At 43.3% G+C, this 25,564-nt stretch overlaps 1 protein-coding gene across 1 annotated transcript in view; it reads left to right on the top strand.

The window, feature by feature from the left end:
- HPRT1 (hypoxanthine phosphoribosyltransferase 1) overlaps positions 1 to 13,524 on the top strand; it is a 29,245-nt gene extending 15,721 nt beyond the window's left edge. The window contains exons 4-9 of the mRNA XM_040999746.1: positions 1,122 to 1,187; positions 4,228 to 4,245; positions 7,103 to 7,185; positions 11,944 to 11,990; positions 12,164 to 12,240; positions 12,854 to 13,524. Coding sequence (XP_040855680.1) covers positions 1,122 to 1,187; positions 4,228 to 4,245; positions 7,103 to 7,185; positions 11,944 to 11,990; positions 12,164 to 12,240; positions 12,854 to 12,901 — 339 coding nt within the window. The 3' untranslated portion in view covers positions 12,902 to 13,524. The remainder of the gene's footprint in view (positions 1 to 1,121; positions 1,188 to 4,227; positions 4,246 to 7,102; positions 7,186 to 11,943; positions 11,991 to 12,163; positions 12,241 to 12,853) is intronic.
- The last annotated feature ends 12,040 nt before the right edge of the window (positions 13,525 to 25,564 follow it).

The following is a 25,564-nucleotide window of genomic DNA, read 5'->3' as shown; positions in this document are numbered from 1 at the left end:
CCTCCAGCTTCCCAAATGGTACTATTGTTGGACCCAAGGTATAATAGGAATATTTGTTACTGATCTTTTTGGTTTAGACTCATGTTGAGCCTAGGTTTGTATCCCTTCTAAGCATATGAAAAAAAGTTCTCCACTTTGTTCCAGTCTGCTTATGGCTTTGTTTTTTTACATTTAGATTTTAATCCATCTGGGATTTGTATATGTATATACTTTGAGGTAGGGACCATACTTTATGTTTTTCCTAAATGGATAGCTAGTTGACCAAACCCCCTTTGTTGAGCAATTCATCTTTTCCTTACTGACTCAAAATGCCATCCTTTTCATATACTAAATCATCATCTATTTCCGAGTCTGTTTCTGGGCTCCACTTTGCTGCTTAATCCCCTTGTCGATCATTGTGCTGGCATGACACTGTTCTCATTGTTGCAGCTTTATGGTGTGTTTTCCTCTCCTTGACAGGGCAAGTCTGAATCCTTTGGCTCACCTGCCCTTTCACCCTGGTTCTGCCTTGAGTCCAGCACAAGCAAAATTCTAGCCATTCTTATCACCAACTCCGGTGGATATTGCACATAATGCATTGAAATTCTTGTAAGGGTTTCTACTGGATTCTGTAAGAACAGAAAAGTGGGAGGGAACCAAGGAGATGTGCCTAAATGGACTACTGATGAGACAAGGCTGAGGATGACTTGGGCCCGGATTTTGAGGGGATGTGTCCTTGAGGCTGAGTGTGGTGGAGACCAGCCCCTACAACCTGCTTGACTCATGTGACTGGTACGGTGCCAGAATCAGACATCTGTCACCTAATGCCTTCCTTCATGGTTTTGGAAGTGACTGGGAGCACAGATGAGTGGCTGCTAGAATCCTGCCCACTCCAAAATGCATGTACTTTATTTTTAGGACATCAAATCAGTAATGGCTAATTAGGATGTTTTACTAATCTCTACTGGAAAATTACATAGTCTTTCATTTCTGGAAACAATTTTATAATTCATATCATTTAGAATGTCATAATGCTGTGAACATTAGATGGCTAACTTAAATCTTCTAATTCCCATGTGATGATTTGAGGTATGTGTGTGCATAATACATATGTTTATATGTGTGTGTGTGTTTTTAACTAGAATGACCAGTCAACGGGGGACATAAAAGTAATCGGTGGAGACGATCTCTCAACCTTAACTGGAAAGGTATGTATGTATCTTGAACCAGAAGAGCAGTAACACTGCTTTCAATCACTCATGAAGAGGCAGCTTATGTAATGTAGCCACAGATGTTATTTAAACCTTTTGAAGCAATGGTAAATTATCCTTTCTTATATCATATAATGAAAAGTGCAGAATCCGACATTAAATTCATATGGCCAAGGGCAGATGTTTGTCTCTGTGGGAGCCTAATTTGACATCGTTCAAAAAATATAGATGGAGGCAAAATAGGCTTCTTTTAAAAAGTTAAAAAAAAGACTCATACCTAGTTTCTTCAATCATAGAGAAGTAGTGTCGCTGAAAGTGAGTTCTGGAAGCTGACGGCTTACATTCAAAGCCTGCCTCAACAACTTTAAATCTGGGACCTCAGTCGGGTTAGGAAACGTCTTTGTGGTTTTTATGCCAAAAGAGTGTGGGTCACTCTAGCTACCTCATAGAGTTAAAAGGATTAACTGATACAATGCCTGTGGAGCTCTCTCTCTTTAAAGCATTTATGTATGTATGTATCTGAAAGGCAGAATGAAACAGAGGGTGAGACAAAGATCCTTGATGTGCTGAATTGCCCCCGGGTGGCCACAACAGCTTTGTCTGATCCAGGCCTGCCCACATGCCCAACTCCATGGGCCAGCTTCTGCTGCTTTCCCAGGCCACACACAAGGAGCTGGAAGGGAAGGGGAGCAGCTGATATGCAAACTGGCACCCATACGAAAGCCTGGCTCATGCAAAGGGGAGCATTTCACCGGGTCTCGTGCTGTGCCCCTGTTTTCTTTTTGTTTTGTTTTATTTTAAATTCAGAGTTACAGAGATAACAAATGGTAATCAATATTCCATGTGCTGGTTCACTCCCCAAATTTCTGCAATGTCTTGAGCTGGGCCAGGCTGAAGCCAAGAGCAAGGGCTCCATCTGGGTCTCCCTTGCGGGTGGTGGGGGCCCGTGTACTTGGGCGATCTACTGCCTCCCAGGCACATTAGCTGGGAGCTAGACCTGAAGCTGAGTAGCAGGGACTTGAGCTGGCTTTGTAGGTAGATGCTTAACTTGCAGTGCCACAATGCTGAATTCCTGTATCTAAGTATTTTTATTCCCCCCCCCCCTTTGAAACCTGAATGAGTTTAAATTTCTAATCTGCCCTGTTCTTGTTTTTATGACTTTAAGCAAGTCATTTGACCTCTGAACTTGATTTTTTTTATTTACATAGGGATTTAGCTACTACACACACAATAAACTCTCAGCAATGGTAGTAATTTTCATTGTTTTATTTCTTATAGCATTGGTGTTAAATTCTAGATAGCACAGGGTTATATTAGACAAGTATGTTCTCTCTCTCTGGACTTTGATTTATATGGACCATTTTCTGCTAGTAGCTTATAGCTTAATGAATGTTGTACAGCTTAGAGCAGAGACTAAAATTTGTTTTCTCTGTTTCGTTATTACATGATAGTCCTGTGGCTTCTCGGCCTTTTGGCTAATCAAGTGTAAACTAACTTGGTCCCATTGTGCAAATGACCATGACAGTAACCCCATCACTGATAACACTAAGTCAGCCTTCATATAAGCTAGAAAATATCAAGAACCATGTAGTGAAGCAATTATTGGCCCATTAATTCATCCTATTCAATATTGCTAAAGCCTTAAATTGTGTAATGTAAAGAGACAAATTAGTTGGGATTTGAGGAAAGAACAGACCTCTTAAGCAACTACTTCTGTGTTTGCTGAAGGTGGCGCTCCTTTTCCGTGGTAGAGCCACAGTTTTACCAAGAAATGTCTCACTCTACTATAACAGGTTTTATTTGTTTTTCAGTGTATTTGGTAGTATTTACGGAGTCATTACGTTTATTGAGATCTTATAAAAACTGAAAAGTAATGACTCTTAAATTGCTATGTGCTTTGCTTCCATTTTCGTTTCTATTCTGAGCCCCATTTTGGATAAAGTAATTTCTCCTGACCTGTCCAAAGTGTAAGAATTGCTTGGGCCTTAAGCAGAAGCCTAGTGGCTATAGTCCTCGCCTCGCGCATTCCTGGTCCCATATGGGCACCGGTTCGTGCACAGGCTTCAATGAACCAAGGAGACCTAGTTCCGACAAAATATGCCAAAGTTGAAGCTTTACTTGTTTATATAAGTGTACATTTAGTATCTTCAACTTGATTCTGAAAATTTTCATCCCCTTTCCCAAAAAATTAAAGGTAAACTATTTACTCCTGATAGCTATTTGTAAATTATGTGAGTTAGGGCAGTAATATGTTATATGTAAAAATATAAACACAAACAGGGGAAGGGAAAGTAGCAAGTCTCTTTTCTTGCAACTTGTTGGATATGATACACTCTAATTTAATAAGCATTGTCTTAGAAGAATTATAGAAAATTAAAATTCTGATGCTATAGCTGCATGACAGACTACAATGAGAATTACAAATAAACAATACAGCATGAATCTTTTTGGGGCCAAAAAAATCCAGTATGTGAATGCTGAGTCCTTCCTATACACAGCTTAAAAATAGATTGAGACCATTCTCTAATTTGAGAAGAAATTGTTGGATGGTATGTTCTCTCAAGAACTCATGTAGCTATAAAATCCTGAAATATAGAAATAGTGTGGGGATTAGGTTGTGAGGAAGCACTTTTGTTTTTCCTTGGCGTCGTCCAAGGATATGGACAGAACCTAGAAGACGCAGATCTGGGTCACGGGAATAAAAATGGTTTTTTGAATTGGATTCATTTGATCCATTAAATGCATGAGTTTTTAGTTATTATGCAAATGATACTTCTTACAGTGTTAGAGGACAAAAAAGAAGTCAATGCCAGCTCTCGTTTACACATCAGCACCTGAGACCAGGAGAAATTTCACAACAAAGCCACGATTATTCCTCTAATAGAATAGTAATAGAAGATTTTTACAAAGTGAACACTTAGGTCAGATGTTCTTTGAAAATGTTATACCATTATACTGTGTTATTATACTGTCTAACTTAAAATGGAAAATAGTGTCTGAATCAGTGAACTGATTTTTATTTCTTTTTTTCCTCTAGAACGTCTTGATTGTTGAAGTAAGTTCTACATTTACTTTTAATATATTTAGTATTTTCTAACTTAGTATGCACCATCTTAAAGGAAAAGAAACTGCTCTTAAAACTGGTTTAATGGTGGGCTTGTGTGTTATAAAGACTACTTAGTAAATGATTATTTGCTGATAAAGAAAAAAGTTTTCTTTTTGTCTACATAACTTTTTGATTTGAAAGTTCTCTCTCCTAATTATGCCATAGTCATATTGTATATAAAGGCTTATAGTTTAATGTTTTCTATTTTACATAATGTTTTGTACGTGTGAAAGAATATTTCTGTTACTTTCTTTTTCCTGTTATGTCCTATAAAGTATTTTGTACATAATAATAGCCAGCTTTATCCAGTGCTTACTTTACCAGGGACTGTTCTAAGAAAGCAAACACAGGAAGATTAAACACTTTCTCAAGGCTCTGAGCTACTAAGGGAAGCGTCAGATCACCACTTCCTTTAGCTCCGCAGTTCTCAAAGTGGGATTCATAGACCAAGATGAGCCCCAGCAAACGATGCTTAACAAGCATCCATGTAGGTCTATTGACTGCTAAGGTTTAAGAACCTTTGGCTTATGCCTAAGTCACCATTTCATTGAGGCCTTTGCTGGCCATCCTGTACCAAAAGCTCACACTTCCAGCTTCTCAAATTCTTTCCCTCTTTAATACTTTTTGACGCCTTGATTTTTTATCACTCTTTTATAGCCTACTGTACCTCTTTAATTTTTTGTCTCTGATCTCTCATCTCAGATACTTCTGCCTTCCTGATTTTTATAAACTTCTGAAGCATAGTTTGTTATCTCCTGCTCAGACCTTATTCCCCCATTCTTTAGTCTTGAATTTTTTCGTGTGACCTCAACTTATAAAAACAATCTCATTCTCTTGAAACTTTCTTGCATTTTCTTCATGCTTTTCACAGCTTCCTGGAGCCTGTGCTTTCATTCTCTGCCCTTTGATTTTTGTTCCGTATTTCTTTTCTGTAAAATAACAGCTTTAGTGGGATATAATTCGCATACTGTTCACCCACTTGAGGTGCACAATTCGATGACTTTTATTATATTTGCAACATTGTACAATTACTGCATTCAATTTAAGTATGTTTTTGTCCAACAAAGAAAGCCAATCCGCTTAGAGATTTCCCCTTTCCGCAAGAAACTCATCATCTCTTTCCTAACTCTGTAAGATTTACCTGTTCTGGATATTTTGTGTAAATGGTAGTAAACACATGGCATTTGTGTATGGCTTATTTCCGTTAGCTCAGTGTTTTCAATGCTTATGTGTGTTATGGAGTATGTCAGTAGTCATTGCTTTTTATTAGCAAATAATATGCTATATTTTCTTCATCCACTCCTACTTTTTGCTATTTCTTGTTATTTACGTGTCTTTCCTCCCTCCCTTATCCCATGTTTTAATTCGTCATGACCCGGCTGAAGTTACCTCCATAAAGCCTTGCTTCATATTCCTTCCCTCCTCAACTTACTTGAATCTTTGAATTTTAATTATGAAGTATTTTGAAGACAAGGATTTATTCAACACACATGTGCCTACCCCAAAATATTTACATTTTCTGTATTTGCTTCAGATCTCATTTTTTAAAGGAAATTAAGCATCCTACTACAGCTAAAGCCCTGGTTTTCTTCACTTTGCCTTTATTGCCAGAGGTGTGATAACTGTGCAGGTTTGAGCACAGATTCCCCCTGGCCTGCGGGTCTCACCAGGTTGCTCACAGGCTGCTGACTGTGGCTTCTGTCTCACCTGGGACTTGTGTTGTTCACACTGTTGGCCGGGTTGACGTCCTTGTGGGTTCAAGAGCTGAGGGGCTGTTTCGCTGCTGGTGACTCACTGACTCCAGGTGTGTTCCCCAGATGCTAAAGGCTGTCCTCTTGTTCTAGCCCAGGGCCCTCTCATAATTTGGCAGCTGACTTCTTTAAAACCAGCAGCCTGCTACATCTGTCTTGTTGAGTATAACCCAGCCACCAGAAGAACTGGCAGCAGCATTTTTATAGATCTCCATCTCACTCAAGAGGATGGGATTCTTCCAGGGGTGTATGCACGAACGGTCTAGAATCCTAGAGCTAGCCGGAGTCTGCCTAATATGACCCAGAAATGTGCAGCTTTCAAAAGTCTCCAACCCTGCCGTTTCTGATGGCTTACCATGCTTTATGCTATCTTAAATAAGTGTTTTCTTGGAAGAGGAACTACGTTCAAAAAATATTTTCCCTTTTCAGAGGTGCATTTATTTCAAATAGTGTCCTACTTTCAACTGAATGGCTGAGATTAACTTTCATGTAAAGCCATTTATATATTAAACCTTCGTAATTTGTGTACTTTTCAGCATTGTATTGAACAGTGCTTCTCACTTCCCAAAGCAGAGGGGTCTGTTTACGACCTAATGGGAGAGTTTGGGGAGAGATCCTCTGTCTTAGGTTTATTTAAAAAACCACACTATAAAGCTTTCATGATACCTGATATCATAACTAATAAAACATGCATATATATACAGCAGTTATGCATATATATGTATATGAAATTATTCGTGGATCTTTATAGAATTAGCACATGATATTGCATATTTATGATATATTGTGCTTGTGTGTATTTAAATTTGCTGTCATTGACCTCACTGTGCCTACAAAATTGAATCCTGGGACTGACACACTTACTGCTTACTGAGGGCTGGATGATTTATAGATTCCAGAAAAATCTCAGTGTGGGAATTTTGATAAGAACCACTGAAGCAAAAGAAAACATCCAATTATACTTGGGAGTGGCGCTATGTTGTAGAGATGGTGACTCTGAAGTCAAAGGCATGCTGGTTTTATTTACTATGTAAATGTTTTTTTTCTTTTTAAAGGATATAATTGACACTGGCAAAACAATGCAGACCTTGCTTTCATTGGTCAAGCAGTATAATCCAAAAATGGTCAAGGTTGCAAGGTAAGTATATTTGGAGAAAGGATAATGTATTCATGTGAAGGCAAATTAAGTAATTGCTTCTTTTTAATTTATGAAAGTTCTCAGCTGTCATTTTTATCTTTAAAACAGCAATGTAATCTCAAGACTTGGAAATATCTTTCTAAATAATTTTGTTGTGCATTAATAAGCTTCATTAGTCATTTTTTGCCTCATAATAACATTGGAGTCTTTAACATGTGAATTATATCAGCTTGTCCTGAGTGTCATGGGAGAGAATTTTGGGCCTCTTTTCAAAATTGAGAATAAGGATCCCAATGGGAAATAAGGATGTTACAGGAAGGCTTTGGGGCCCCTAAAATTGAGTATTGTCTTTTTTATCTTGTTTTGTGTCCACATTAAAATGTTACAGGACCTTCTTGTAAGCTAGCCTCACATCCTGGCCTTTCCTGTGTTGTTTGGCATTTTCGTGTATTCTTCTACCCATGAGTGTCTCTAATTATAGGGTTTTAGAAGAAGATTGATTTTACTTATTTGAAATGCAAAGTTCCAGAGGGAGACAGAGACAGCACATGCAAGAGTGCTAACTGCCTTTGGTTCACTCTCCGAATGCCCTGAATGCCAAGAGCAGACCTGGCTGAAGCCAGAGACCTGGAGTATTAACCAGGTCACCCACATGGATGGGCAGCCACTCAGCTACTTGTGCCATTGCCTCCCTGGGTGTGCATTAGCAAGGAGCTGGATCAAAACCAGCTGGGACATGAAGCCTACTGTGCATAGCTGGCCTTGTAATTGACCTAACTGCAGTGCCACAATGTCCGTCCCTCAAGTAGCATTAGTATTCCCACTTTATTGACGTTGGGAATTGCCCTAAGTCACAGGGCTATTGAGATCTAGAGGTGGGATTTGAACCCAGAAGAAATAGCACAAAGTCCATCCATTTTTTATTCTTAAATTTGCTGGTGTAGTAACACTGCTGATGTTTTGTGTGTGTTGTTTTTACTTTGATAATATTATTTTTTAACTCAATTTAATTAACAATGCCTTTCGAGTTAATTGATTTATCAGTCAGAGATAGAATATGAAAATATGAAGTTTTATTCAATGCAGAGTTAAGAATAACTAAATAGGGCCTGGCACAAGTGTCCTAGTGGCCAAAGTCCTCACCTTGAACGTGCTGGGCTCCCATATGGGTGCCGGTTCTAATGCCAGCAGCTCCACTTCCCATCCAGCTCCCTGCTTGTGGCCTGGGAAAGCAGTTGAGGACGGCCCAATGCTTTGGGACCCTGCATCCATGTGGGAGACTTTAGATCGGCACAGCACCGGCCATTGTGCTCACTTGGGGAGTGAATCATCGGACGGAAGATCTTCTCTGTCTCCTCCTCTCTATATGTCTGACTTTGTAATAAAAATAAATAAATCTTAATAAAAAAAAAAAGAATAAGTAGGGTATGGCATCGTGGAGCAGCAGGTTAAGCTGTCTTCTGGAATGCCAGCATCCTATGGAGAAGAACTATGTAAATCCTGGCTGCTCCACTTCAGATGCAGCTGCCTACTAAGACACCTAGGAAAGCTGTGCTGGAAGATGGCCTAAGTTCTTGGGCCCCTGCCACCCACACTATATACCTGGGTATAGTCCCAGTGCCTGGCACAGCCCCAGTTATTACAGTCATTTTGAGAGTGAATCAGTGGCTGGAAGAACTCTCTCTCTGCCTCTGTCACTCTGTCTTACAAAGAAATAAAATAAATTGAAAGATGGATGAGTATGAGACCAGCATTGTTGCACAGGGGGTAAAGCCTCCACCTGCAGTACTGGCATTTCATGGGCTCTGCATCATATCCTGGCTAAATAGGTAAATCTTATCAAAAGCACAAATAAACATTTTAAATTAAAAATTAAAAGCTGTTAACTGATAGGATTGTAAAGTGGCATGGCTGTTCTGGAAAACAGTTTGGCAGTTTCTTTCAAAAGTGTACATGTGCCAGTATGAACAGTTTCACTGTTGAGCAGTTTGCATATGAATCACAGACAGTTTGCATATGAATGTTCATGGCAGCCTCATGCATCATAGCACCGAGCTGGAAGCTGAGTGGTTAAACAGAAGGTGGTACACACATACCATAGGATAACACTCCGTAACAAAACACCCTACTGTTCATACCTCCTCAAAGGAGCCATGTTGATAAAAGCCAGTCTCAGAAGGTTATCTACCTCATGATTCCATTTGTACAACATTATTAAAATGACAAATATAGAAAACAAGAGAACAGATTAGGAACCAGCACGGTAGCCAAGGGGTTTACATCCTCGCTTTGTATGTGTGGAATCTCATATGGGTGTTAGTTTGTGTCCTGGCTGCTCCACTTCCCTTCCAGCTCCCTACTTGTGGCCTGGGAAGACAGTCAAGGATGGCCCAAACTTTGGGACCCTGCACCCGTGTGGGAGACCTGGAAGAGGCTTCTGGCTCCTGGCTTCACATTGGCTCAACTCCAGCCGTTGCAAGTACTTGTGGAGTAAAGCAGCAGATGGAGGATCTTTCTCTGTCTCTCCTTCACTCTAAATCTGACTTTCCAATGGCAAGAGAACAGATTAGTGCCTCGTAAAATCTAGATACAGGCTGTTCGCTATTGTCTGTGATATGAAATTGAAACAGGATTGGTTCACCAACGTCTGTGTCCAAGCACTTGGGCCATCTTCCACTGCCTTCCCAGGTGTATCAGCAGGGAGCAGTCAGGACTCAAACTGGTTCCCGTATGGGATCTGGCACCTCGGGCAGTGGCTTTAACCACTATACCACAGCACAACCCCTTTCATACAGCTTTTTTATTTACTTTTGAAATTAAATTATTTGGTTAACATAGTTCTTATACGTTTTTGTGTAGTACAGTGTAATATGTTAATACATACACAGCATAAGGTGATAAGATTGTGCACTTCTTTTTACTTTGGTTTTTTTAGATTTATTTTTACTTTTTATTTGAAAGGCAGATTTACAGGGAGACATATCCTCTGTCCGCTGATTTCCTCCCCAACTGGCCATAACAGCTAGAGCTGTGCTGATCCAAAACTAGGAGCCAGGAGCTTTCCCAAGCCGTGAGCAGGGAGCTGGAAGGGAAGTGGAGCCACTGGGATACAAACCAGTGCTCATGTGGGATGCTGGCATCACAGGTAAGGCCTTGGCCTGCTGTGCCATGCCAGCCTCACTATTCACTTTTCTTTGTCTTGGAGGCTACCAGCACCTCTTTCAGTTCTTCATGCAGAATGTAGTAGGACTTTTGAACTAGTCTCTCCTCTGTGCTGTGGAATACTGGCACTTGTCACCTCTGATTGTTTTTTGTTATCTGTTATTCTATCTCCTTATATCCTCTTACTCCTCACCTTTCCCAACCTGTTGTAATCACTTTAGCAGTTCAGATGGAGCTTCATTTTAAGCCTCGAGATTTGTGGGTATAAGGGGTGCTGCACGCCCCTGATTGCATGACACAGCTTGCACTGAGTGCAGCAATACCTTTTCTGGAGTGTCCTTGAGTTCAGGCAGGGAGAAGGGTTTTTGCTGCGATTGGTTTGTTATTATCTTTCTAAATGGAAATTGAGTTCAAGTGTATCCTCTGACTAATTACTGGAAGAGAATCATGAGGAACTTGATTAGATGTTCCTTGGAGCTTCGTGCTTAGACCAGTGCTTCTAAACCTTGGCTGCACATTGGGAACCCCATGAGAGTTAACAAATAAACAAACAAAAAACCCAAACAGTCTGATGGAGCTGCTCACGGGCGTGGCCAGAGTGTGTGAGTTTTATAAGTTTTATAAGAACCCAGGTAGTTCTGATGTGCGGCCAAGATTGCCAGATTTTAAATATATTTATCTAAGAAGGTATGAAATAAGTTTTATTGGGACTGTCTTTAGCGTATGTAAAGGCTTTCAAAGTATCTTCTACAACTTTTGAAAATTTTCTTTATTTATTTGAGAAACAGACACAGGGAGCGCCCATTCACTGGTTCGTTTTACCAAATGTCTGCAATGGCCAGGAACCTTGGCTGTAGCTATGAGTCAGAAACTACTTGCAGGTCTTCATTTGGGCAACAGGGACAGGGCATTAATGGGAGCCTGGGATCAGGTCCTGGAGCTGGGAATTGAACTCCAGGACTTTGGTTGGTGAAGGATTCAGGCATTGTAACCTCTAGGCTAAATGCCCTGTCCGCCTCCTCCAACTCCCACTTCCCCTGCCATGGCTGAAACATTTCAACAGACACGATTTAGGTTGCAAAATCAGCTTTTTGTAAAACTGGCTTACCTCACCTACAACTTTTACTCTCAAAAATGCCACTTCCTTTAACACTAGTTAGGTTTTTTGCACCTGCTGTTCTTGCTTACAAGCCAAATGTTCATGTTTTTGTTGAAAAATGATGCTCACCTCTCCCACACCCTTGAGAGCTTACGGATTGGATTGTATTTCCAGGGTTTCAGCCCAAGAGCCCTTATCTTTGTGTCCTTGCTGATTGTCACTCTACCCCATGAGTGGCCGCAGAGGGAGTCAGCTCCCAGAAGGATCCATTTGGCCCTGGGTGGAGGTCAGTCAAGGCCTCATTGCTGTCTGCAGGCTCATTGCTGCCCCCCCCCCCCCAACACACCCAGCATCTCCAGGATTTCGTCCTCCATTTCCAAGTCTTACGGGTATTAAACCTGACCATGGTATGATAAATGCAGATGAAACCATTTAAGAGCGTTAATATTCTCTTTTGTGATGCCCATATGTCTCTTGTATCATTTTATAATTAACAGCCTGCTGGTGAAAAGGACCCCTCGAAGTGTTGGATACAGGCCAGACTGTAAGTGGATTACTGTTTTTGTCAATCATTTAACCATCTTCAACCTAAAAAAAGTTGTATATGAAATGGCTTAGTTACTTTAGGGAACATTTGCAGAGAAGGCATATTTGCAAGTATTAAAATTGAAAGCAATATATTTTTGCATCTAAATGATGAATTATGATTCCTTCTAGTTGTCGGATTTGAAATTCCAGACAAGTTTGTTGTAGGATATGCCCTCGACTATAATGAATACTTCAGAGATTTGAATGTAAGTAACTTTTCTTATTCTCGCTCTCGTTTTTCAAGACCCACATAAAAATTTAGGAAAGGCAAGAATTGTTTTCTCTTTCCAGCACCTCATAATTTGAACAGGCTGATGGTTCCCATTAGTCACATAAAGTTGTAGTCAAATACAGACGTCCTTACACAGCTGGAAGTTGGCCAGGCTAGGGTGATAAATGTGGTCATAAGAAAGAAAGAAATGATAGTGTTTTAAGTCTTTTCATTTACTCTCCTTCCAGTATTCTGCTGTGAAAACAGAGTTCCATGGATACAGCTAGGAACGTGACTATGAGGGGACCACAACAGCATTCTAGCAAAACGGGCTTTTTTATGCTTTTTTTTCTCTACTTACCCTGCCCCCTCCCACTTTGATACATTTCAAATTGCCTGCTTCATTTGTTATTTAAAAGTGCATATTGAGATAAAAAATAAACTAATGGGACAAATTATGCATTTGGTTCCAACACACTCCCTGAAAGTTACTGTTTGTTTAGCCAAAAGCCTGGCAGCACAAAGCTATCCTTACCAGATAAGAATAGCTTGCCTTTTATTTTGGAATACGCTCTTCTAATGTGAATCTCTCAATTTTTATTTTGTAGCATGTTTGTGTCATTAGCGAAACTGGAAAAGCAAAATACAAAGCCTGAAGATGAAGGTTCAGGCTGAATTTGGAAAACATCAGGAGTCTCATTGACATCGCCAGTAAAGTGATCAAATGTCTGGTTCTGTGGCCATCTGCTTATAAATAGAGCTTTTTGCATGTACCTTATGAAAGTTTTTATCTGTTTTATATTTTAGATATGTCATTTGCTGCATTCCTAAACTCTTTGTTTGCACTATGAGCCTATAGACTATCAGTTCCCTTTGGAAGGATTGTTAAATGTTAAACTTGTGAATGAAAAAAATTATCTTAAATCACACCACTATGAGATGAAAATATTGAAGTTGTATCTGTAAGAAACATTTAAAGAGAAGATATATTAGTTTTTTAATTGGTATTTTAATTTTTATATATTCAGGAAAGAACAAAGGTGATTGCATATTAATTATGTCACTGTGTGTTTAGAAAAGAAAAGCAGTAGTCAGTTTCACATAAAATAGAGCATATAAGAAGGGGTTTTGTTCTGTTGAGTACACCTAGGCCCTGTTATTATTTTATTAGTGTTTCAGTAGCGTTGGCTGTATTTTCCCATATGTTCAGATTGTTTCCAGTGAATCTTTGTCAGCAGTTCCTTTTAAATGCAGTTCAATAAATTAAAAAAATAAATTACCTCTTAGTGAATTCTTCATTGTAAACATCCTTTAAAGTAGACTGTCTCTTTAAAAGAAACTGCCCAACCGTTCTCTACAGATTAACCCAGTGTAGTTTTCTGTTATCTTTTCCTGGTTTGTTAATTTTGGGGGGCTAGTGTAAGTTGTAATCTTTACCAAACATAGGCACTAATGATGCTCTGGTGGAATGGGTTGGTGGAGCTCACAAAGTTCCTTCCAACTTCAGAGATATGAGATTTCAGAGCCTTGGCACGCTTTGCTACATTTTGCTAGGCTAAAATAAGGTGACTTTCTCTTGGCATTCAGTCCAATTGTTTAGGTTCAACTTTCGGCTTCATCTCCGGATTGTTTTCAGACACGTCCTGCATGTAGATAATTTTTTTTTTAAGATTTATTTCTTTTTATTGGAAAGACAGATATGCAGAAAGATCTTCCATCCGCTGATTTCCTTCCCAAGTGGCTGCAATGGCTGGACCTGGGCCGGAGCTGTGCCAGTCCAAAGCCAGGAGCCTCTTCCAGGTCTCCTACATGGGTGCAGGGTCCCAAGGCTTTGGGCCATCTTCGACTGCTTTCCCAGGCCACAGGCAGGGAGCTGGATGGGAAGTGGAGCAACAGCAAAATCCTTTTGCTTTTCTAGGGACTGGGAGAAAAGCTAAACCAAAGCTTTGAATCGCTTCTCTCTGCTCCCAGTGAGGTATGAGCTACCACTGGGCCATCTGACCATTTGGTTCATTAAAATGTTACACCCAGCACCAAAGTAGAAAGCTTGAAACAATACTAAGCAATAGTTTGCTGTAGTCCTAGAACTTCCTAGTTTACAAAATGTTTTCAGCTCTGTCACCCTTCATAGCGCTGGCTGCTTGAGAATAGTGGTACTACATGTGAAGTAAATTGGGTCTCCCCGCCCCAGCAAATGTCACTCAATAGCTAGTTAATACTTCATCTTGCCTCCCACTGCTCAATCGCCTTACTTCCTCTGTTTTCAGTTGCACACAACAGCATGCTGTACTAGCTAAAAGGATTGAACCAGCCAAAAAGTGATTTCCTTCCTTCCTTCCGATTTTGGGGACAGTATTGTATGTTGTAGTTCAACAACATGATTTCTAATTTACATTGGTGTTCATTGTTCAGTTTGTCTACACCCCCTCCCTATCGCTGCTAGAATGTAAGCAGGGAAAAACTGACTCGGATTTATTGAGATGGTCTGCTAATAAAATGCTGTGGCAGGGAGTATGGATTTTTTGCATTCCACAGAGGAAAAACACTTGAGAGCTTTAAGCTGGGTGTGAGATTTCATTTGCATTTTTAAGGGCTGTCTTGAGCTCATTTTAAAATTACAGGGACTTCAGGAAAAATACCGGTAATGCCAGTAATTAGTATTTAATATGTGTCAGATACTAAACTGAGTTGTTTTTATTTAGCCACAGCACATTTTCTAGAACAGGCCATCCCAGATACTCCTCTGACAAATGAGTGGCAACAAGGGACTTGGTGAGGCTGCCCTGGGCGGGATGGCCATCATTTCTTTCCTGGCTTACGGAAGTAGCCTCTGAGCCAAACTATCACTTCCAGCCTTACCTGCCTTCCATGACTGACACATTGAGCAAAGTAATCCTAATTAAACCTTCAGTCAGATCCCAGGCCCTCCTGTCAGTCAAAATCCCTAGCAGATAGAGCGTCTCCTCACCCCTGCCTACTGCCAGCACCCTGCGCAGGCTCCTCAGCACTGCTTCCTTCCCACAGCACTGCGCTGCCTCCCAATGGTGTGTGTGTGTGTACTATTTTTTTTAGGGTGAGGGGGATGATGTATTTTAGCAAGTGCATTTCTTTTAAAAGATTTATTTAGAAAGCAGAGCAACAGAGAGAGACTCTTTCCTTCTACAAGATCATTGCCCAGGGTGCGACGCAGTGCCCTAGCAGCTAAAGTCCTCACCTTGCAAGTGCCAGGATCCCATATGGATGCCACTTCTAATCCCAGCTGCTCCATTTCTCATCCAGCTCCCTGCTTGTGGCCCGAGAAAGCAGTTAAGGACAGCCCAAAGCCTTGGGACCCTGCACTCGCATGGGAGACCTGGAGGAAGTTCCTGGCTCCTGGCTTTGAATCAGCGCAGCACCGGCAATTGCAGCCATTTGGGGAATGAATCATCGGACGGAAGATCTTCCTCTCTGTGTCTACTCTTCTGTATATATCTGACATTGCAATAAAAATAATAAAGCTTGAAAAAATTTTAAAAAAGATCATTGTCCAAGCGGCCGCAACAGCCAAGGTTGGGCCAGCTGAAGCAAATAGTCCAAAGCTCCATCCAGTTTTTCTATGCTGTTGTACGGATGGTGGGGCCCAAACACTTGAGCTATCTTCCCATGTCTTCCCAGGCGCATTAGCAGGAATCTGGATCATAGATGAAACAGCCGGGACTTGATTCTGCTTCAAAATGGAATTCCAGCTTCACAGGCAGTGGCTCAACCCACTTTGCCAGCATTTTCACCCCCCAATGAGGTGATGATCTTTTAAAAAATATAAATCAGATTAGGGCTTGTGTTGTGGTAAAGTAGGTGAAGCTGCTGCTTGTAAAGCCAAGATTCCATGTGGATGCCTGTTCAGGTCCTGACTATTCTTTCTGATCCAGCTAGAAAAGCAACAGAAGATGGTCCAAGTATTTAGGGTCTTGCCACCCATGTGCGAGACACCTAGATGAAGCTCCTGGCTTAAAGCCTGGCCCAACCATGGTCATTGAGGCCATCTGAACAGTGAACCGGCATGTGGAAGATTCTGTCTCTTTCCCCTCTCTCTGCAACTCTGGTTTTTAGATAAATAAATCAGATCATACAGCTTGCTTGCTGAACTCCAAAGAAAATGCTGACAATACCCTTTAAGTCCATATGCAAAAGAGCTGCCTGCTTCTCTAACTTCCATGATCAACCTTGCTGTTTTTTTAAATTTATTTTTATTTCCATATTGTTTCCTTCATGTTTAAAGGGGGATATTAAGGGAGAAGGCCCACCCAATTTCTCACCCTCCCCAGGTCCCGGATGTAGGGTATGCTCCGAGGTTCTTGCTCAGGTGGTTTTGATAGTTCAACAGTTATGAATCGCTACCAATCTTGCCACTCCAAGTACTATGAGGTCTTTGAAGAATCCACTGATTGACTTAGTCCATCATAGAGTCTCCGTTTGCCCCGTATTTTGCTGCCAAGATATAGCTGAGATGGTTGTTTGACCTGTTCTTCTCTCTTTTCTTCAACCTTGCTGTTTCTTCAGCCTTTCCCTCCATCTCCCCAAAAGACGAATGCGGGCCCGCATCTCCAAGACCACCTGGGCGAATCCTGCCCTGACCTCTTGCACAGCCTCAAAGTCACTCTCCATAACTCTTACACTTCTCGGCTGATTTTTAGAGTCTCAAATGGTCAAGCAGTTCCTAAACAACAGCAGCTGCTGCAGCAGCTCAGCTCGCTCGAGCAGACAGGTCACTGGGTGTGGGCTTGGCGGGGAAGGAAACGGGCCCAGGTGGACACCCAGCTTGCTACTTCCATGAGAGGAAAGTGGTGTGTCAACCCTGCATCCCAGCCTCTGGGGGGGAGGGAAGCAGTGGGCTAATGGGGACTGGAGGGAGGGGCAGCAAGTGATGGATCATGTAGTGGTGTTGTCGCCTCTCCCCTGGGAGAAATGGATCCCTGGCTTTCAGTTGCCCTGGCCCTTGGGAACATTTGGAGAGTGAACCAAAAATGATTTTAAGAAAGACTAGCCACCATCTACCAAACTATTTCCATATAATGTCTATGTATGTATGTATGTGTATGTGTGTGTGTAACTTTTATGCGTATCTATGTAATGGAACTGTGCTTCCACACTTGAATCCTTCATGATAACTCCTGTAAGGGAGTTTGCTTTGTTTGTTTTGAGTTGGAGCTTAAGAAATGTAGGTTGCGTAATTGGCTCAGACTCACAGCATATGAGGAATTTTAATCCAGGCAATTCTATTCCCTAATCTCTCTCGATTCATTGCCGCTTTATCTATAGAGCCCAGCTCTTAGGTCAGAATGATCACACTCATAACATAGTTCAAAACGTTAAGCCAGCGAAGGTTAAGCCAGCCCAAAGGATGTGTGCGTTCAACACAGCTTTTTGAGATCACAGCTGACTTTTCCAAGTGTAAGCTGCCTTGTTGCAGGGGTAAGAATTTTCAAAGACTCGTGGGATTTCTCCATTGTGCTCCTTAGGCTTTTCTGCTGCCTTTACCACCTGTGGGCAGCTGTAGACAAAGACCTTTGCCGGCAGGAAGGGTCGTATTTGCTCTGCCGTTTTTGAATGTGAATTTTCTGGACACTTCAAGCCACTTGGAAGAGTGATGATTTTTTTTTATCTGTGACTTCACGCATAAACTGTCAAGCTTTATGTTTTTCTCTATACAACATGGGTGTACTTCATAATGGACTTCCTTGTTGTGACTGAAGTGACTTTCAAACTTGGTTGCTTTTCAATGAAACTTTCTTAACATTCTTTCCATTCCTTTAATGATGACTGTATTAGCTCTGAAATGATAGGTTTGGTTAGATGCTGTGTGACTTCCTTTTCCCAGAATTCTTTTTAAGATTTATTTTATTTGAAAGGCGGGGACAGGGAGAGAGAATGAATATGAATCTTCCATCTACTGGATTACTCTCTGAATGGCTGCCACAGCCAGCTCAAAGCCAGGCCCCAGCCGGGAGCTAGGGACCCCTTCAGGTCTCCCACATGGGAGCTCAAGTCCTCAAGCCGTCATCTGAATGCCATCCAGGGAATATGAGCAGAAGTCTGATCGGAAGTAAAGCGGCCAGGACTTGAACCAGCGCTCTGAAAGGGTTGCTGGCCTTACAAAGAGCAACTTAATGTCCTGGACCACAATGGTGTTCCCTGCCTGCAACGACTAGTCTCGCATTTTTCCCTCGCCTTTTGTAGCCTCTTGTCAGACCCCTGTTTTGAGCACGTCTCTATGTTCTGGCACCACAAGACATACTACATATCAGGGTTTTGTGTTTTCCTGCCCAGAGCCAAAGTCAGCCTTTCTCTCTAAAGACTCGGATCTGAAGCCAGGAGCCAGGAGTTTCTTTCGGGTCTCCCACGTGGGTACAGGGTCCCAAGGCTTTGGGCAATCCTCAACTGCTTTCCCAGGCCACAGGCAGGGAGCTGGATGGGAAGAGGGGCCAGTGCGACACAAACCAGTGCCCATAAGGGATCCCTGTGCTTGCAAGGTGAAGATTTAGCCACTAGGCTATCGCACTGGACCCCACTTTCCATTTTACCCACCTACCCAGTGAGTGACATTGAGTTTGTATTCACAGGCAGTTACACTTCACGGAGCCCTTACTATTATGCATGGACCCTTTGCGTGTATTGGTGCATTCGGTATAATGGCAGGTAAGCACTATTGCTGTCCCCTGTTTTTCAGATAAGGTAGCTGAGTCACAGCATGAAGGAGTTCTCCAAGGTGACATGTTGATATGTAACCAGTTCCCAAACTGGGATCTCATCAGCACTAATGCATTCACAACCAGGCTGTTCACCTCCCCCTTCTTAACATTGGCTCATCCCTCCTCAGTCCGGTCTTCTGAAGTTGAATACTTGTGAAGTCACCCTCTTGGCAATGTTCTCTAGCTGCTGCCACCCTTGTTCTAGTTAGACAGGTGTTCTGTGTAGCCAAGTCAGGTCCCCAAGGTGCCCACCCGGCCTTCACTTGGAACTTGGGCAAAGATGTTGGCGTCAGCTGGTTCTCGTGCTATTTTTAAAGTGTGGCTTCTGAGTCCTAATTGTCACTTACAGCACATAACTATATTTGGGGGGAATGACCCCTGAGTCCAGGCAGTTTTGTAGCTGAGCTGGTCAAGCCCATTGCCATAACAACAGCATCTCATTCGGGCACATGTCCCATGGATTCATGTCCCAGTGCTCCACTTCCAATCTAGCTCCCTACTAAAAAGTGGCACAAGACCCGGCTTCTGCCTGGGTCATCCCCTGCCATTGTGGCCACTTATGGTGAGCCGGCAGATGGAGTACCTCAGTCTCTCCTTCCCATACTGTAACTCTGGCTTTAAATAAATAATCTGTTTTTTTAAAAAAAGTCAATGAGCCTTCACAAGAAAAAAAAAAACAATTGCCTAGGGTCACATAGGCTAAAGGAGCAACCAAATTCCATAGATAATTCTGGGAACTTCCTGTGTGTTGGGGCCCTGTGCTAGCTGTCTCAGGGCTTGAGATGAATGCAAACTGTTCCTCCCTCAGGGGCGTAAGGTCAAGTGTACAAGTGACTCTAATGCAAGACCAGGCAGCTTGCAGTGCTGGAAGAGTAGGCCACACATGCTAATGGAAAGAGGAATCTATCTGGGAGAAAAATCCTTTGGAATGAGAATTTGGAGTTTGGGAGACACAGCAACAGGTCAATACCGAGGGAGGAAGGCTGGGGGGAGAGTCTGCTGCAAGTCAGTTTGGGCAAAGGTAACACCAAAATCCCAGGGCAGTGTAGGGAAGTAACAGGGAGGATGTACAGAGGCGTGGCAAGCGAGAAAACCAGACAGATATATTGCGGTAATCTTGAGGGTCTCTGGTTCAGTTAGAATGTTCTAGACGTCCAGCTAGCCCAGATGAGACTGGCTTAAACAAGAGGAGTTTATGGACTGCACATCTGGGGAGTGCAGGAGCAGCTCAGACCTGATGGCGATGACCCACTGCTGCAGTTTAACACTGAGAATCCACGTGATTTCCACCCCATATGCTCTTAGAACCAGCTGCACCGAGGGCCAGCCCTGCTTATGGTCGGGAGGGGGCTGTCAGTCGCCAGTGGAGTGCAGGATTCCCTGAGACAATCTTTGTGTCTGCTCTTTGAACATGCTTGCATGAAGACGTACTGGTCAGAATGGGCTCACAGTCATGACAGATTCGGGCTCGCATTGCCCTTTGCCCAGTCGCGCCCACTTCTGGAGCCAAGATCAAAATCCATTTCCCTTGGGACAGAGTGAGTCAAATCAGGATTTGATGAGGAAGGAAGAAGTAAAAGAATTGGTGTTAAGGAGGCAGCCAACAATAACCTGTTTGATCCCAAATGCCAAGAAAGTGGTGTTTGGGGCTTGTTGAGATAAAAGTGCAGATCATGAATAAAAATTACGTACCTTAATAAACCGTAAGTGTTCCTGTGTTTCATTGACTCAGATGTTATTAGCTGTAAGCTGAGCCATTGTGTCCTGTATGAGTAAGAAAGAAAATAGGCTGCCAGTGAGGCTAGCATGGGGCTACTATGAGAAGGAGGCTTGCGTGCCAGAAGTTCATTACCATTATTGGGATCAGTGCTTCGGAGGGAAGAAAGAGTAGTAGAGTGATGCCCACAGCACAAAGAAATTGGGCTGCATCGTAGGTCCACAGAGGTCCCCGCAAACCCCACAGCGAGTGCTACAAGCCAGGATGGCTCTTTAGCTCAGCCCTGCATGTAGTGCTGAGCTGGGTCTCCATCTCGCTGTTGATGGGTCACCGGATTGGGCCATCCCCAGAAAGGGGCTCTGTTCTGCTGAGGTGGGTATTTTCGGTAGTGACAGTTTTGAAAAGAGTTGGTCACTTGCCAAGGGTTACAGAAATCAGACCTGCCCAGGAGTGGGTAGCTCAGTGACACTACAGCTAAGCCTGCTATAGCGTATCAGAGGTGAGAAGAGGCATCCCGGCAGCTGAGAGAATCCAACGTGAATCTGTGACCCTCTGAGAAATGCTGGGTAAGTCTACAGTCATTGTCAAAGGGAAAGGGATGTGGGCACTAGGCCAAAGGCATGGCAGAGGAAGGAGACGTGATCTCCAGCCCACAGGATGTTCATTCTCTGCTTCATGCTTCCTGTACTGTTTGGTTTTTCTTTTGCAGATGTGTTACTTGAAATTAAGGGGAACAACTGTTTAGGTTAGCCTCTACAGTGAAACTAAATTCATGCCTGTCGAGTTGTCGTATAGTATCAGGCAGGCCCACGCTGCTGCAGGAAGTTAGGTAGCCATCTATAACACCAGTATCCCATATGGCAGTCGTGGCTTCTTCAGTTCCCATCCGCCTCTCTGCTAATGCATCAGGGGAAGCACCAGAGGATGGCTCAAGTCCTTGGGCCCCTGTGCACTAATGGGAGCCCTGGAGGAAGCTCCTGGCTCCTGGCTTTAGATCAGCTCAGCTCCAGCTATTAGAGCCATTTTAAGATGAAGTAGTGGATGAAAGACCTCTCTCTGCCTTTTTCCTTCCTTTTCTTTCTTTTAAAAAGATGTATCCATTTTTGTTGGAAAGGCAGATTTACAGACAGAAGGAGAGACACAGAGAAGGATCTTCCATCTGCTGGTTCACTCCCCAAGTGGCCACAATGGCCAGGGCTGAGCCAATCCAGAGCCAGGAGCCAGGAGCTTCCTCTGGGTCTCCCACATATGGTCCAAAGCTTTGCAACATCCCCCACTGCCTTCCCAGGCCACAAGTTGGGAGCTGGATGGGGAGTGGAGCAGCTAGGACATAAACCAGCACCTATATGGTATCCTGGTGCTTGCAAGGTAAGGATTTAGCCATTGACCCATCGTGTCAGGCCCTCTAACTGCCTTTCAACTAAATAAATTTTGTAATAGGAAATATAACATTTGTGTATTGAAATCATAACAGAAAAGTTGAGATATTAATTGAGCTATTTATCCTCAACTAGAAAGATAGGACACTGATGAGTGGGAAACCCCATAAGTTTGTTGACATGCCTGTTTCTGTCACCTGCTTTCCCAGAGTGGCCTCCGTCCCAGGGTCAGGCCGATCTGGCTGCTTCTAACTTGTTACCCGCCTGAATTGGGAAGAACATTTTCAGTATTTGCCTTTGTGGTAGTTGGGTGTTTTTTTTCCCCCTGATTTTAAAGTTACGGATCAGTATGGAAGGCAAATGAATACTTACAAGATCATCTCCTCTTACTGCCCAGGTGCCAGCATCGGCGTTTTGGTCTTTTTCTGTGTCTCATCCCGTGTGCACATGCTGTATAAAGCTTGTCGCACCTGCTGCTTCCTGGCAAGTCTTGCTCCCTCCCTGCTCGCAGGGGCCCCTGGAGAGCCATCCTTCCTCCTCATTTCTCCTTCCTGTCAGCCTCACAGTGTTCTCTCCCCGAAAGAAAATCCTCTTCTAACCGTCTAGATATTGCCTGATCTCAGAGCCTTTTCAATCTCTCAAGCACACATGGCGGGTGTGTATGTATGTGTGTGTCTTATTGTTACCATTTTTCTGATCAGGAAACAGAAAACTTTTTTTTTTCTAGAAAACTACTACAGAGACACAAGATGTCAACCCCCAAAATTCCATTACCCACTGAAACTGTTCACAAGCCTGTTTACAGCCTTTGAAAATTCCTTTTTGTTTCAACTCTTTTTTTTTTAAAAGAGTTATTTATTTTTAATAGAAAGGCAGATCTACAGAGAGGAGGAGAGACAGAGAGGAAGATCTTCCCTCCGATGATTCACTCCCCAAGTGGCCGCAATGTCTGGAACTGAGCCAATCTGAAACCAGGAGCCAGGAGCTCTTCCAGGTTTTCCACCTGGGTGCAGGGTCCCAAAGCTTTGGGCCATCTTCGACTGCTTTTCCAGACCACAAGCAGGGAGCTGGCTGGGAAGCAGGGCTGCCAGTATTAGAACTGGCGCCCATGTGGGATCCCGGGGCATGCAAGGCAAGGACTGTAACCACTATGCTATCGTGCCAGACACAAACATTGTGGCATAGAGAGTTAATCTGCTGCTTGTGGTGCTGGCATCCAATATGGGCACCAGTTCAAGTCCTGGCTGCTCCAGTTCTGACTCACTCCCCTGCTGGTTTGTCTGGGAAAGCAGCAGAAGCGGGTTCTGTACCCACCTGGGAGTCCTGGATGAATTTCCAGGCTCCTGGCTGTAGTCTGGTTCAGCTCTGGCTGTTGCAACCATCTGGGGAGTGAGCCAGAGGAGAAACATCTGTCTCAGCGTTTTTCCTTCTCTATCTCTGTAACTTTGACTTTCAAGTAAACAAATAAATCTTTTAAAAAAAATAAAAGCTGGATCTGTTCTCATGGAATGCTAAAGGCCTCCCACACTTGAGAGGAGTCATGACTTAGAAGGTGCCATTTTCCCCATTAGTATTCAGCCATCAGAGATGGGGTTTCTAAGCACTGTGCAACCAGGAGGCAAAATCTCCCTCCTCCTGGCCTCTCAGAGGAAAGCAAAATCATCCTGATAAAAGAAATACTGTTTATTAGTAGTAGGGGGAATTTGAGGAGAGGGGAAGGCAACTTCTGGAGCCTATAGAACTAGTACCATGGAATAATAAAATAATTTTTAAAAGGTGAAATGTTGGAGGAGGCAGCTGAATGGCTCAACTGGCTAATCCTCGGCGTGTAAGCACTGGCATGCCCTATGGGTGCCAGTTTGTTTCCCAGGTGCTCCACTTCTGATTCAGTTCACTGCTTCTGACCTGGGAAAACAGTGGAGCATGGCTCAAGTCCTTGGGCACCCATGCCCATGTGAGAGACCCCGAAGAAGCTCCTGGCTTCAGATGGGCTCAGCTGCAGCTGTTGTGGCCATTTGGAGAATAAACCAGTGGATGGATGAGCTGTCTGTCCTCTGTGTGAATCTGTCTTTCCCATAAAAAGAAATAAATCTTTAAGGGAAAATGTGATATTCATCACTATGATTTTGCCTATTAGGATCTTGAGAGAAAGTCAAGCGCCTTAGTACAGCTGAAAGTAGAAACCTTAACCGAATTTCAAGTTTTCCCCTTCTGCTCTTACCCCACGTCTGTAACTCATTCACTTATCCGCTGAGTAGACCGCTGCTGAGCAGCTATTGTGTGCCAGGCATTGTGCGCCGGCAATGAACTAGCACAGCCTGCTCGGTGGAACAGATTGGCTGTGGAGCAGGTGAGAGGGAGAGGCAGGCATGAGCGGCACTTCCCAGGTGTGAAGGAGAGCGAAGCAGGGAGAAGGCATAGGAACTCCAGCACCGCTGTCTGTGGACAAGATGACCTGGGAGGATTTTGGAGAACACTCCAGGACGCCGAAGGCCCGGAGGCGGCAGTAGGTCTGTATGGAAGAGTTCGGGGTCCCTAGCAGTGCAGTAGCAGAGGACGGAAGGGGTAAGCGGGAGGAGAGGAGGTCAGAGAGGTGCGGGGTGTTGTAGGGGGAACCCTCTATACCATGGTGAAGATTTTGGCTTCTATCAGAGGAACATGGATGAAACTTGGAGAAAACTTACAAAAGCAGAAAGATCTTTTTTTTTTTTTATGTTTCAAATCAGAAAGTGCTTTTGGCTAAGGCAAATGACCTCTGGGTGTACGTGGTCTGTAGGCCAGATGGCGCTCTCTGCCCACCCCCCTCAGCCCCTCAGCTCCACATCCCTGAAACCTGTAGCTGCACTTTGCAGGTGCTGCTCATTAGGAAGGAGGCCCTCTGCCGCTCAGGTGTTGCAAGGAAAGAGTTAACAGAGCAGGTAGCTTGCTTGCTCTGACAAGTCCTTAGCCACTCCCTGGCCATGTGGGCTTCCAGGTTCTTTGGGTCACTGGTGGCTACCTTTGGCGTCCACCCTAAACTCTAGAGGCCATTTCACCCCAGCTTGTCAGGGTTTCTTGCCACAAAGATCAAGCTCCGTGATGTGTGTGAACCTGGGCTGCTGGGACCCTGGGGTCTGTGGTTTTTTTTTTTTTTTTTTTTTTCCTTGTTGTCTCCTTCGCTTGTGATAAACCTTAGGCATTAGCACAGCCTGCTCTTGAACTGTATGCGCCTTTCTGGAGATTAACCATTGGGGTATAATTTGGACTCCCTTGCCTCCATTCACGTGTTGAAGTTGGAACTCCCCGAACTGGAAAAAGTGACTGCATTTGAAGATAGGGTCTTTAAAGAAGCAGCTGATGTAATAATAACGCACTCACCAGGGCAGGGCCTGCTTCAGTGCGACTGGCATCCTTATAAAGAGAGGAAATGGGGACGCTGACATACAGGGCTTTCCACAAAGCAAGGGGAGGCCCCTGAAGAAACCCACCCCACAGACACCTTGACTTTGCACTTCA

This window comes from Ochotona curzoniae, unplaced genomic scaffold (assembly GCF_017591425.1).
Source record: "Ochotona curzoniae isolate NIBS_2020 unplaced genomic scaffold, NIBS_Ocur_1.0 scaffold_1852, whole genome shotgun sequence".
NCBI lineage: Eukaryota > Metazoa > Chordata > Mammalia > Lagomorpha > Ochotonidae > Ochotona > Ochotona curzoniae.
The sequence above is the reverse complement of the archived record's forward strand: the minus strand, read 5'-3'. Positions and strand labels throughout refer to the sequence as shown.